Here is a 12,410-nt window from a genome sequence, read left to right on the forward strand (position 1 = left end):
CGGCGCCGCCAAGTCGGGCTTTGGCGATGCCACCGCCAAAGCGGACCTGCGGAAACTCGTGTCGCGGTTCGAGTCGTTCCTCAACGACGACGCTGCGGGCGTCGACCGCGCCCGGAGACGACGACGACGACGAGATGGACCGCGACAACGACACGGACAGCCTGGGCTCGTGGGACGACGACAGCGAGGACGAGGACAAGGCGGTGAGCTTTGACGAGGAGGCGTTTGCCCGCATGATGAGGGAGATGATGGGCCTGCCGTCGACGACGACGGAAGCCGAGGGCCCGCCGGCTGGAGCCCCCAGCAGCAGCACCACGTCACGCGAAAAGGCAACGAGCGACCAGGACGACCAGGGCATCAGAGACCTGGCAGCGCAGTTTGAGGCGGAACTGAACGAACACGGGGCGCTCAAGCTGGACCCCACCCCCGACACGAAACTGGCGGCGCTAAAGGGAAAGGGGAAAAAAGAGGCGGAGGCGGAGGCGCCCGGGAGCGACGAGGACGAGAGCACGGACGGGGAGATGGACATTGACTACAACCTCGCCAAGAACCTGCTGGAGAGTTTCAAGGGGCAGGCCGGCATGGCCGGGCCTGCGGGCAACATGCTGGCCATGATGGGCATGCAGCTGCCGCGCGACGAAGACTTTGGGGACGATGATGATGATGGTCATGCTGCCGGTGCGAACAAGGCAGAAAAGTGAGAATAGGAGTAATCTGATCATAATTTTCGTCATGCTACCTAGATTACTCTGCATCTCATCCTATCGCTTACTCTATGAGTCCTTTCATTCGTTTGAAGAATAACTATCCGCGCCCCCTTTTTCTTGATCGAGCATTCATCTCTCGCGGGGGGGCAGGTCATCAGAATAGGGGTAAAATGTCAAGGCTCGTCATGCTATCGCTCGGCTGCACTGCACATCACGCATCCTCCGGCCCCTCGCTCTTCGCCCTCTTAGCAGGGCTCATCTCACCGCTGCGTTTCCTCCGCAGCGTGGGTTTTGGCTCACCAATCGCCTCAAGCCTGGTCAGTATATCGTTGAGCCTCTTCCTCGCCGCGAGCTCGTGCCGGCTGCTGTCTTTGCGCGGGCGGTAGAACTCCCTGACCACCTGGGTGATGTTGTGGTAACAGTCGTACAATAGCAGCCTGACGTGGGCGTTGGCCTTGTCCTCGATGAGGACAGAATCGAACTTGCTCTGCGGTTCGTTGCCTTCGCCATCTGCTTCGTGCCCGGCGGCCGCGTCGTTGAAGCCCCTGAGGAACTCGTCGGTCGCGTCTCGGCTGAAGACGGTCGCGAATAGGGGGTCGCCAAAGATGAAGTGGCTCCAGTCCTTCATGCCGGTCATTGTGATATCGTGTGGCGCCTCAAGCGCCGTCTTGTCTTCCTCTTCTTCTGTCTGCTCGTCGTCCTCTCCAGCTTGTGAAGATCCAGTCTCCGTCTTTCGGTCTTCCTCGTCTTCGCTATCGTCGTCGTCATCGTCTGTTGCTGGAGTTCCGTGCCTCGCCTTGCGCAACACAAGTGTGTTCATGTTGTCTCCGGCATCAACGGCAACTAGCCTCGAGCACGTAACCCCCTCAAGAACGTGAGCCAGCCGCCTGTACTGTCGTCGAACGTTGGCATAGGCGAGCATAACAGCCATGTCCTCTCCGTCCCGTAGCACAGCCTCGAGCATCGAGTGGAAAGCCGTAGCCCACGTCTCGACGCCCTTGGACTGGATCATGCGGGCGTTGGCGTCTCGCCTGGCCGAGGGCGTCGAGGCTCCGGAGTGCGAAGGTGTGAGTGTCGGCAGGACGGCAAAGGCAGGACCGAAGCGTCCCGTGGGCGACACGAGCTCCGACACCCTCCGGCAGAAGCGTCCCGTCTGTAGGTCGACAAGCTTGCGTTCTGATGGGTTCAGGGGCGGGCTCAGGTCTGCTATCGGCTTGCCTTGCGTGGGTCTTGTGACGTTGTACTCGATCCTGTGTTCGTTCGAGCCGGCCGAGTGTAGGAGGAGCTGCGGCAGAAAATTTGCTAGGCGCGTACTGGTGGAGTGGTCGTCTGAGGAACTATTGCTCGGGCTTCGGACATGTTTACCGTCACGAGACAGAACAACACGGGTCTCTTCTGGCTCAGGTGTCCTCTCTTGGAGAAGAGGCTTCTTGACATGGAGCCCGGCTAGCCACTTGAGAACGGCAGCTTCGGAGCTAATGGATCCTTGCTCAGAACGCAGCAGTCTGGCCATGGGCATGGCGGGGAGGGCTATGGCGAGGTTCGTGCCGTTCGTACATTCAACGTCGTAGAGCCTCTGTGAGCGTAGAGACGACACGGGCTGGACATGTTGGACGGTGACGTCGGGGACGGCACGGCTTATAACAGCCTGCATGGACCTGGTGGGCAGTGTTACGCACATGGGGCGTTCTGTGGTCTTCGTATGATGGCCCTGAGGGTTCTCTCCTCCGTGTTGCACAGAGAGAAAGACTAGGTGTGGGAGAGAGCGTCCGCCGTTCTCGAACAGCCCTTTTTCCGCGAGCTGGACGGCAGATTGCAGATCTGCGAAACGTCTTGCGAGGCGTGTACTGGGTCGCAAGGGGCCCAGTCGGAGTTGTTGTAACTGTGGCTGTAGTTGGAGGCTGTCGAGCAGAGTCGTACACACCAGATGTGGGTAAACGATGTATCTGATTAGTGTACGAATATGGGCAAGGCAAGACTCTTAGTTCCTGATGCAAGATGCGAGTGAAGTTGAAGGAGAGTCGGCTGAGATGGAAGGTTGCCAAGATATAGATGATATGAGGATGTGTATTATAATATGTGGAATGAGAAGAAAGGGGGAGAGTTTGCCTGTCGGCTCCTTGTCGTAGTGTGTCTGCAACAGACAAGCAAGGAGGCCACTACCAGTGCAGGCATGAGGCGAAAGAGAGACGCTGGCTATCAGTGTAATGAGCCGCAAGCGAATGGACAGAGTCCGACGCAGTCAGTGCAGCCAGGTTGCAGGCAAGCAGGTTGCGTCGAGCGGGTTCCGCTGTTCAAGTCCGGGATGGTAAGAGCCGAGCGAAGGATAGGATCAGTACCCAAGAGGTACAACTGCGGGATTGGCGTTGATGACAGGACCAGGGGTGGGACAGGGTGATGGACCAGGGGGTGGGAGGGAGTGGGCATGAAAGCGAGTTGCAGGACGTTGCAGGAAGAGTAGCAGGAGTAGGAGTAGGAGGATCCGGTTAACGGAACGACGCTATTTGTCGACAAGACGAACAGGCGAGCCGAGCAAAAGGGATGGGGGGGCTTATGGCCAACTTTGTGCGTTGTGGCGGCCTGGTAGTTTTGGCGATCAAAGGCAGAAGCGGTGATAGGAGACGAGGCGAGACATGGCAGAGGGCTGAAAGGAGTGGTGGTGAAGCGAGAGGCTTGCTCGCTGCGCAGCCTTGAGCAAGCGAATAGACGAGCAAGCGAGCCTCGAAGCCTCAAAGCTTGCGCTTGGTTGGCAACGAGAGAGTGGATGAGGGAGAGAGGGAGAGAGAGAGAGAGAGAGAGAGTGAGTGAGAGAGTGAGAGTGACAGCCATGTCGACAAGACAAGCAACGCGCCTGGCGATCCAGCGATCCAGTGATCCACTGGGCGTCTCGGGTGCATAGTAGTACGGTTCCTGTTCGCTTAATGGGACGCCCGAAAACGCCAGTGCCTACACCGTAAGAAGCAGTTTGGGACGATTAGGTGGACGTGGACCCAAGTGACCGGGCGGGTGGCCCGTTGGGGCTGTCATGGTCGTTGCATACCTAGGTAAGGTAGCTAATGATACACAAGCTAGGTACCAACCAGCACGAGGACGACCACGACCACGACCAAGAGCACGAGCACAAGCGTCAACCCACATCCAGGACCCAAGCCGGAGGGCTGCGCTAGAGAGAAAGTGGGCATGTGAGACGAGTAGGTCAGATGCCCGCTAGAGGCCCAGGCACTCACCTCACTGGGCATGATGGGAATTATGTATGAACAAGGGAGAAACAAGATCGATACTTGCCAAAGCCACGCCGCTGCGTAAGCCGAAAATCGCTTCTGCCCCGACCCGTCCCGGGGGTTGGAAAGAAGGGGGGAGACGGGGTAGAAAGTGGCAAGGCCAGGTCCCTGGTGAGGGCGTTTCCTCCTCGACCTACCCTTCGTAGTTCCGTTCGTAGTTCCGAAAGATGGCTTCCCACCCCTGGAGATATCCTGCAGTCGTCTCCGGCAGACATAGCCCGGAAGGGTGCGGGCGCGCGTGCGTACGTGGATAGAGATTGTACGAATGCGAATAGGGCCAGGGCCTCGTCATGGTGAGCGAGAGCGAGAAGGGGGGTGAGAGAGAGAGAGAGAGAGAGAGAGAGAGAGAGAGAGAGAGAGAGAGAGAGAGAGAGAAAGAGCAAGGGACCTGGTTCGGACATGAGCGTTTGAGGGTCTCTGACATGGGATGCCGACCATGCTCATGCGAAGCTGCGTATGCATCCAATGCGACTTGCAGCATGACAGCGCAGAGAAAAGATCCGTCCCGACTGTTTGTTTTCACCGACCAATCCGAAGCGATCTTCATCCATTTTCGCCCGAGGAGTAAAGAGGGAGGGAAAAGTAGGCATGCGATGAGATTGGATAGACAGTCTTGACAGCTTTGTGTCAACTCGTTCGGTTCAAGGTCCGGTCAACCAAGCTCTGGCATTGGTCGAGATTTTTTTTTTTTTTTTTTGGGTGTGTGTATTGCTTCTTCTTTTCCACACAGTCTGGCCACTGGGGGTTTTTGGGTCCAATCCAAAGCCGGATGGCGGAGGGGGGCACCTTGTAGCTGGGGGAGCTGGGGGAGCTGGGAACTCATGAGGTTGAGCTGAAGGGAACGAGACGCAAATCAAGAGTTGGGGTTGAGAAAACGTACCTGGCTAGAGATGACAGTGGACGTGCCCATTGGCTGATGCTCTGGATGGAAAATTGGGGATCGAAGGGCCCAGGAGCATGGGGAAGCGAGCCGGAGATTTGGTGATTGGTCGACAGCAAGCGAGCCAAAGCCTCCTTCCCCGTCGTGGAGGGTCCTGCCTCTGGATCGATTGGCTCACCTTGTGCCTTTGCACGATGCACTCTAAAGACTGGGGGGCTTGGGGGGTGAGGAAAGGGTGGGGGGTGGATGAGGGGAGAGCGAACCAGCACTTTGACGCTTCATGTGAGAGATGTCGCTTCCTGTGGAAAAGAAAATGAATGACCAAAGGACCAGCCCCCCAACTTCCACAGGTACCGAGTAAGCTTCTCAATGGGGGTGAATGTAGGCAGGAGCAACGTAGTGTTCGGTCCTACGTCGGTGCTTCTTCTCCACGTCAGTACCTCTTTCCTCACTGCCTACCTACTACCAGAAGTTAGGTACCGTCGAAGGAAGGACATGACCGCCGAAAGCAGCCATATCAACTACCTACCTTAGTACCTCCTTAGGTAGGTACCTACCTTAGGTAGGCATGACATCTCGACCAGTGTCCTTGTCCTAATCCTACGAGACCCGAATCCCAAAGCGGCCATGCTGTAGGTCTTTCCCCTTCTTGAGAAACGAACATGTTCACCTTGAAGCTCGCTCGACAGATGTGCCGCCCGCCTCGACTTGGAGTTGAGCCTCCAGCTCCAACGACGTCTCCTCGTGTCTCAAGGGGAGATAAGTCACACTCGCACGCAGACGCGGCAACAAGGCAACGAGGCAAAGAGGTGGCATGACACTCAGGTAGATACATGTAAATGTCTCTGCCATGCACTTTGGAACTTCGCTAGAACGTCTGGAAGGAACCGTGCCGAGAGGGTCCTCTCTCCGACCCTCCTCAGACCCTCCTCAGACCCTCTGCTCGTCAAAATTGTCGCAATAGGGCTTAGCGTGGCCGCCCGGAGCGAGCGTCATTTTAGCCTGATCGACCAAGGGTGCACGGCAACCGAGACCAGGGCCACCACCACTGTCGCAAGCAGAAGTCAGAGAGGGCAGAGGTAGAGGCAGAAGCTGTCATTACATTAGGTTTGGCCCTCGTTGCCCTTTGGAATCCCCGCTGCGAAAATCCAAGGCCCATCTCGGAGCCGGACGGGGGACCAGCATCTAAAGCCGACAAATCTCGTTGAGTGGGGGATCAGGTTGAGACCACCGGGAGAGGCTAAGGTACCAAATATGACGCCCCAAGGAGCAAAATGGTGTAGCTGGCCTGTGCCTCGAGGGAATGATGACTGATGCTGATGCTCGATATGTCGCCCGCCACGTTACCGCCGCTGATGACAGGCCGACCACCCGCATACCATCCATCTCCCACACCGGGAGCCTCAATTGGCATCTGTCTAGACGCAAGGGCTGGCATTCCGGCTTGAACCATCATCCAACTCCAACTCGTCTAACTCCTCCAGCTCCTCCAGCTGCGCGCTGACGGCGCACGTTACCCATTGCTGGCGGACGCCCGACCTGCATCCTGGCCGTGGAGCGGTCTCGCCCACCCCCGAGGATCAGAGCTGACCGACGCGAAGGCTTGCACTGGCTCGCGCACTCTCAAAGGCCTAGCCCATCCGTCAATCACAAGCTCGCTTTCGCCTCCTCGTCGTGCGTCTCATTTACAACCGCGGGCGCCGGCGTGTCTGAAGACGCAGCCACAGCATCAGCCTCAGCCGCCTTGTTGCCTCCCTTGGGCTTCGCTACTGCCTTGTGGAGCTCGTTGATGTTGTAGCGCTTGAGCTCCTCCCACTCCTTTCCATCGACGACGCTCATGCCGCAGAAGTTCTGATGGGGTCGCCCTCAACGTCAGCTGTCATATCCACGAGACGGCAGACCATGGGGGACGGTGCGAAAAGGATGGTCACGCGCGAACTGTACCTTGTAAACATCAATAAGGATGACCTTGTCTGGATTATCCAGGTTGACCTTGTGCTGCTTGCCAATCAAGCCCGCCACCTGATCAATGACCTCGTTGCGCTTGATGTCGCTGTTGGCACGGATCGAGGGCCGGATCGCATACTGTCACACACCACCTTCTTTAGCATACGCTCCTCGTTCAAATAGTTCACGTGGGAAAACCTGGGCTTCTTCCGAGCCAGACCTCGCTTGACATACCGTGTAAGGCGCCTGACCCTCGCCAGCAGCGCCCTTCTGCGCATCCTCGCTCCCATCCTCCGCCTTGACGCCCTGGAACCACGGCGCGAGCGCCTGCCTGGCCACCTTGTCCACGCCGCTGGCCACCTTTCCCGTCACGGCCACGGGTGTCAGGCGGTTGATGTACCTCGTCTTCCTCTCCATGACGTTGGCGCACCCCTTGGCATCCGTGCACATGCGCCGACACAGCGCGACAGGGTCGACGGGCTCCCGCGTCTTGAGGAAGAAGACGCACTCAATGTCGGCACGCACAATGGCGAACGCCCCCTTGGGCTTCGGCTCCTTCGACTTGAAACCCTCCATCTCTTTGCGGATCGACGCCTCAATGTCGTCCTCGTCGTCTTCCCCGGGCACCGCCGCCTCGTCCGCAGGAGGGGCGATCCCGTACATCGTCTCGCCGAGCTGCACGACACGTCAGCACACACGGCAGCCCAGGGGTGCAAAGGGGCGGGACGGCAGCAAGGCGAAGGGCATCCATCACCAGAACTGTCCCGCAGCAATAAGAAAGGGGGGAAAAAAAACCAACCTCGTTGCAGAGCTTCTCAAACTCGACAATCGCCTTGCGGTCCATGCCCCGGACAAACGTCACCCAGATACCCTGCCCTCCGGCCTCGAGATGCGCATCCTTCTCGCTCAGCTTGGCCAGGTTCAATTTGTGCGCCGTCGTCTGCCAGGCCCCCGCGTTGCCGCCCTGTCGCCGTCAGTGCTGCGTTCCAAACCAGTGTCTACAAAGAAAAAAAAAAAGGGTGCTCCGACTGGAAAACCAGCGACTTGTTCAGCCAGCGACTTGTCAGAAAGCGAGGACCTACCTTGCTCTTCTTCAAGGGCCGATCCCCACCGCCGCCTTGGCCGCCCTGTTTCCTCTTGGGAGCATCCGACATTGTCGCTTTCGTGAGAATGAACCTTTGATATTCTTGGAGTGACGGTGAATTGTTGCTTCGAGACGGCGTGAGTTCTTGGTGATAGGATGATGGGTCGCGTTGAGCTAGGTTTTCATACGCTTCCAGGTGAAGCTTCAGCGATTGAAAAGTACGTACCCACATACTCACCAGCCAGCTGTGTCGTCAGGGGCCCCACCTCGTACACACAGACCATCATTACCGCATGCATCACAGAGCCTCCGATGACTTGCTTCGCCGTTGACTGGACATGTCCCACGTTGCTCAAGAGAATATCGAGGGTAATATTAGTGGTTTATTTTGGTAATTTCTGTTCAGTCCTTACAACGCATTATTCTCCTCTCCTCCGACCTCAGGTCTTGCAACAATCTCCCCGTGAAAACATCATGAATACACTAGCTGTCCTTCGCATTCGTCTTGGCGCTGGCCTCTGCCGTCATGACGAGTGCCCTCGGCGCATCCTTCTTCTCCATGTAGAGCTCGACAAACTGCACCTCCTTGGCATTGTTGAAGCTCTCGTCCTTGAAGAGCTTGTCGAGCTCCTCCTTGGTGCGAACCTGGAATTTCTTGGCCGTCTTGTCGGTGCCGCCGAACACCGTGACTGTGTCCTGGTACTTCCACTGAACAACATCATTGTACCCGGCGTCCATGCCGTGGATGAAACGCTCGATCGTGTAGCCGTCGTTGCAAATGACAAAGCTGTGAGTGCTCGTTAGCCATATAAACTAGATAGGTTGGGTAGAGAGTGGAACTCACATTGTCACTCTGAGTTGATGGCGGATCATGGTGGTGACCTCTTGGGCGGTGAGCTGGAATGATCCATCGCCCACGAACAGGATAGTCCGCCTGTCAGTCTGGGCGTCCTTGGAAGCCAGAGCAGCGCCCTGGCAAGCGCCGACAGACCATCCGATGCTGCCCCAGAGAACCTGGCTCAGAGCCGTGACACCACTTGGGAAGGCTGTGTCCCAGATGCCGAAATTGGCAGTGCCAGTCTCCGTCACTACAATGTCATTCTTGCGTAGGAAGTGGCCTACTCTGGGCCACAGCCACGCCTGAGTAATTGTCTGTGACGAGTCCTCCTCCTTTGTCGGCAAGGCGACAGGGGCATCTGGCGACGGGATGACCGACAGTTTGCTGAGGTCAAGCTTCTCCGTCACCTTACGGAGCACGCCCCGCATCTTGACGCCAGGATATTCCGAGTATCGTACCACGGTGTGTGTGCTGTGGAAGTCAATGGTGTTGAGCTGAGAGGTCCGGTACGAGAAGCCGGCTGTGTTGAAGTCGCTCTGTGAATTGATTAGCCAAAATCAGTTCCTACGTGGGAGATCCTGCAGCTCACCTTGAGAGTACCGATGGACAAGATCAAGTCCGCCGACTCTATCTTCTCCTTGACTTCGGGTCGCGAGGCCTCGCCGGCATAAACACCACCGTAGTTGGAGTGTGTCTCGTTAATGGCACTCTTTCCCATGGGCGTCACAAAAACGGGGATACCAGACTTCTCCAACAACGCGTGGGTCTCGTCTAGCACTCTGTGACGAATAGCACAGGCGTCAACGAGCATGACCGGCTTCTTGGCAGCGTGAAGGTACTTCAAGACGACATCGACGACGTAGTCCTCCTTTTCTGGGTCGTTGGGTGCCTCCTCAAGATCAATGGGTGTCTTGAGTCGGGCGCCCTCGATCTTCTTTTCCACCATGTCGGTAGGCAACATGATGTAGACGGGCCTGCTCTGAATGTAGCACTGCTGAAGAGCATGATCAATCTGGGTTGCAATCTCGGCAGGGTTGTTGAGCTTGGCCATGTTGCAGGAGATCTGGGAGCTCATGTTGGCGAAGACATTGAAATCGCCATTGCCAAGAGTGTGGTGCAATAGCATACCGTTTCGCTGTGACACGGTGGAGGGGCAGCCGACAATGTGAACGACGGGAATGTGTTCCGAATAGGCGCCGGCGAGGGCGTTGATGGCCGATAGCTCACCTACGCCAAAGGTGGTCATGATGGCCGAGACGCCCTTGACACGGGCATAGCCATCTGCAGCATACCCTAGGGAATTCCGTCAATCGAGCTGTTAAACGAAGCTTTCCGTCATGAACTCACCCGCGTTGAGCTCATTGACGCTGCCCACCCATTTTACGCCGGCCTTGGGAAGGTAGTCCAGTGCGACGAGGTTGTAGTCGCCGGGCAGTCCGTGAAGTGAGCGGACGCCAATCTCGTAGAGTCTCTTGTACAAGTAGGTAGCCACCTCAATGGGCTCCTCGAGCCCTTGTTCGCGAATACTGGCCATGGCTGGTTCGGGGTGAGGCACAGGAAGGTTCTGATCTGATGTATGGCGCGGAACAGGTAGTGTAGCTGGGTGTTTGACGATGTGCGAACCAAGTAGGGCAGAGGTAGGAAACTTGAGGATGTCTAGGACATGTGGATTTTATAAGGACACTAAAGAGAATGCAGAAAGCTGACGAATGGTCGGTAGCTAGGTAGGAGATAGCTAGGCCGGTCCAATGGATGACGGTAGGACTGGTAAAGTCTGATGGTGGTGTTGACGCCGGATCACGCCACGTCTGGAGCTGTCTCTGCTCCAGCAAGTCCAGGACAACATGATAGATTCGGTCCTTCCCGCATCACTCGAAAATTGCTCTGGACAGGGAACTGCTCGTAAGACACACACCGATTCGCGTTATTGTCTGGTAGCGCTAGACCACCAGTCATGCTGCAAGCCTGGCAAGCTCCAGCATCGGTGGTGGGACAAGCGGGTGCAGCCATGTCTGCTTCACAGAACGAAAGAGGGGTCCTATCGTGGTAGTGATGTAATCGACCCAACACCACGCCACACAAGGGCATCCACGTCCGAAGCTCCAGATGCGGGCAGGCACCTAATTACCTGAGCTCCTGCCAAAAGCTCAGCCCACGACATGCATACGGAAGTCATGGTTGGAAGTGGGGCCGTCCGGCTGCTGCTGCCGGTGTCGTTTCCAGGATCCGCCCACATGCACCTGCCAGCGTCCTGACTCTGCCTGCCTCGACTCAACGCCATGCATGGCCCGTAGCCATTGACAAGCGCCATCGCCATCGCCATCGCTACGGCCCGGCCATCTCGGACTTATTTCGAACCTGGCCCGGCCTTCGTTCTATGTGGCCATTGTCCATTGTGGCCTTTTTATTGTTTTCCTTTGCCCCCGTGGCCGTACTTTCTCGCCTTGTCGGATGCTTTCCCGCGTCAAAGCCGTATCAGATCGGAGGAGTATTGTCGTGCTCATCTACGTTCTATGTACATTATTCTACAAGCGGGAGCGGTGTGTATGTCAGACCGAGACGCTTCCCAACACCATGATTTACTTCATCATTGTGCTTCTGACCTCAGTCGCATCGCCCGTCTTTCCACCCAGTCCTCCATCTCTCCTCCCAACGCGAACAGTCGAACTCCTTCTTGCCAAGCTTGCGGTTCACCTCATTGTGTGCCATGCAAAGCCAATTGCCAAACTCCTGCCTGCCCTCGACGCGCACCTCGTCCTTCTTGATGTAGCTCTGGAAGTCTTCGGCGCACACCCAGCACGGATACAGCCTGCTGAAGGTCCGCATGAAGCCGCGCAGGTCGTCCTTCTGCGCCGGACTTGGGTTCTCGGGATACGTGGCGGCGATGCTGTGCAGGAGCGTCCACGTGCTGTTCCCGAGGCGTTCTACATCCGGGGGGCAGTCGGCCGGAAGCCCATTCGTCGCTGATGGCGCCGTCGCCGTCGCCGTAGATCCTTTCGTCTTGGGTGTCTTGCCCATCGACGCCCAGAAGGTGGAAGATGTGCATGTTCGGCAGCTGATCAGTCTACATGTTAGCGAGTCTGCTTGCAGCGACGAGACAGAAAGTGTCGCGCATGGGGCGTGTTGGGGGCACGAACGGCTTCCCGTCCGGGCCAAGAACGATTCCTTTGGGATATTTCGCCTTGGCCTCGTCGGCTCCGGCAGCCGTTGCGCCGGGTGCGGCAGCTGGATTCGTGTCCGTGAGCGTCACGCCACTGGTGTTGTCGTCCCGTCCCGGCTGAGCCATGCTGGAGATGTCCGTGGCAGATCGAATGGGTTCCAAGCGTAAGATGGTTTCGCAGTGTATGTATCAAAGGGAATAAGGAGCGTGCTGGCAGTCTGAGCAAGATTCTTCTAAAATTTGTAAGCTGCTAAAATTCGTCGCCGGGTGCTTGTCCTGTCCAGAACATCGTCGCCAGTTCCACGGCGGTCCTTATCGATAAGAATCCAGAGCTCCAGGATCTAGGCACGTAACAAGGTGCAGCATTCGGCGAGTGGGGGATCTGCCGTGAACGGCGAGCGGTGGACCCGGCATCTGGACAGCTTCGAATGATGGCAGAAACTTTGATAGAAGGCTCGCAGCTGGACCGCCGCACATTGCATTGTTGCAATAGACAGAACTAGAGATTTGGTT

At 57.0% G+C, this 12,410-nt stretch overlaps 5 protein-coding genes across 5 annotated transcripts in view; 1 reads left to right on the forward strand and 4 right to left on the reverse strand.

The window, feature by feature from the left end:
* The window catches only part of VDAG_09440 (uncharacterized protein), a gene marked incomplete at both ends in the record, with an annotated part of 1,978 nt that extends 1,277 nt beyond the window's left edge, over positions 1-701 (forward strand). The window contains one exon of the mRNA XM_009658401.1: positions 74-701. Within this exon, the coding sequence (XP_009656696.1) occupies positions 74-701 (628 nt within the window). The remainder of the gene's footprint in view (positions 1-73) is intronic.
* Positions 702-918: 217 nt separating this feature from the next.
* On the reverse strand, positions 919-2,361 carry VDAG_09441 (uncharacterized protein; the record flags this gene model as incomplete). The annotated part of the gene is made up of 1 exon (XM_009658402.1): positions 919-2,361. One exon carries the CDS (start codon positions 2,359-2,361, stop codon positions 919-921), a length of 1,443 nt encoding a protein of 480 aa, XP_009656697.1.
* A 4,154-nt stretch (positions 2,362-6,515) lies between these two features.
* Positions 6,516-7,969, reverse strand: VDAG_09442 (uncharacterized protein; the record flags this gene model as incomplete). Its single annotated transcript, XM_009658403.1, has 5 exons — positions 6,516-6,719; positions 6,813-6,953; positions 7,050-7,490; positions 7,615-7,779; positions 7,898-7,969. The coding sequence occupies 5 exons, from the start codon at positions 7,967-7,969 to the stop codon at positions 6,516-6,518; spliced, it is 1,023 nt and encodes a 340-aa protein (XP_009656698.1).
* A 246-nt stretch (positions 7,970-8,215) lies between these two features.
* On the reverse strand, positions 8,216-10,352 carry VDAG_09443 (pyruvate decarboxylase). The gene is made up of 4 exons (XM_009658404.1): positions 10,085-10,352; positions 9,327-10,030; positions 8,744-9,273; positions 8,216-8,686 (listed from the first exon to the last, which is right to left on the reverse strand). Exons 1-4 carry the CDS (start codon positions 10,269-10,271, stop codon positions 8,383-8,385), a joined length of 1,725 nt encoding a protein of 574 aa, XP_009656699.1. The 5' UTR covers positions 10,272-10,352; the 3' UTR covers positions 8,216-8,382.
* A 989-nt stretch (positions 10,353-11,341) lies between these two features.
* Positions 11,342-12,023, reverse strand: VDAG_09444 (FAD-linked sulfhydryl oxidase ALR; the record flags this gene model as incomplete). The annotated part of the gene is made up of 2 exons (XM_009658405.1): positions 11,342-11,801; positions 11,875-12,023. The coding sequence occupies 2 exons, from the start codon at positions 12,021-12,023 to the stop codon at positions 11,342-11,344; spliced, it is 609 nt and encodes a 202-aa protein (XP_009656700.1).
* Positions 12,024-12,410: the final 387 nt, after the last annotated feature.

The sequence above is a fragment of the Verticillium dahliae genome, genomic scaffold (genome assembly GCF_000150675.1).
Source record: "Verticillium dahliae VdLs.17 supercont1.26 genomic scaffold, whole genome shotgun sequence".
In the NCBI taxonomy this organism is placed as follows: domain Eukaryota; kingdom Fungi; phylum Ascomycota; class Sordariomycetes; order Glomerellales; family Plectosphaerellaceae; genus Verticillium; species Verticillium dahliae.

What these genes read in the sequence shown, in the direction of transcription:
- VDAG_09443 (XM_009658404.1), bottom strand. Translation starts at nt 10,271, where the DNA reads ATGGCCAGTATTCGCGAACAAGGGCTCGAGGAGCCCATTGAGGTGGCT. An exon ending in CGTCAATGAGCTCAACGCGG is followed by an intron (nt 10,031 to 10,084) that starts GTGAGTTCATGA and finishes GGAATTCCCTAG; the next exon opens with GGTATGCTGCAGATGGCTAT. An exon ending in TGTCCATCGGTACTCTCAAG is followed by an intron (nt 9,274 to 9,326) that starts GTGAGCTGCAGG and finishes ATCAATTCACAG; the next exon opens with AGCGACTTCAACACAGCCGG.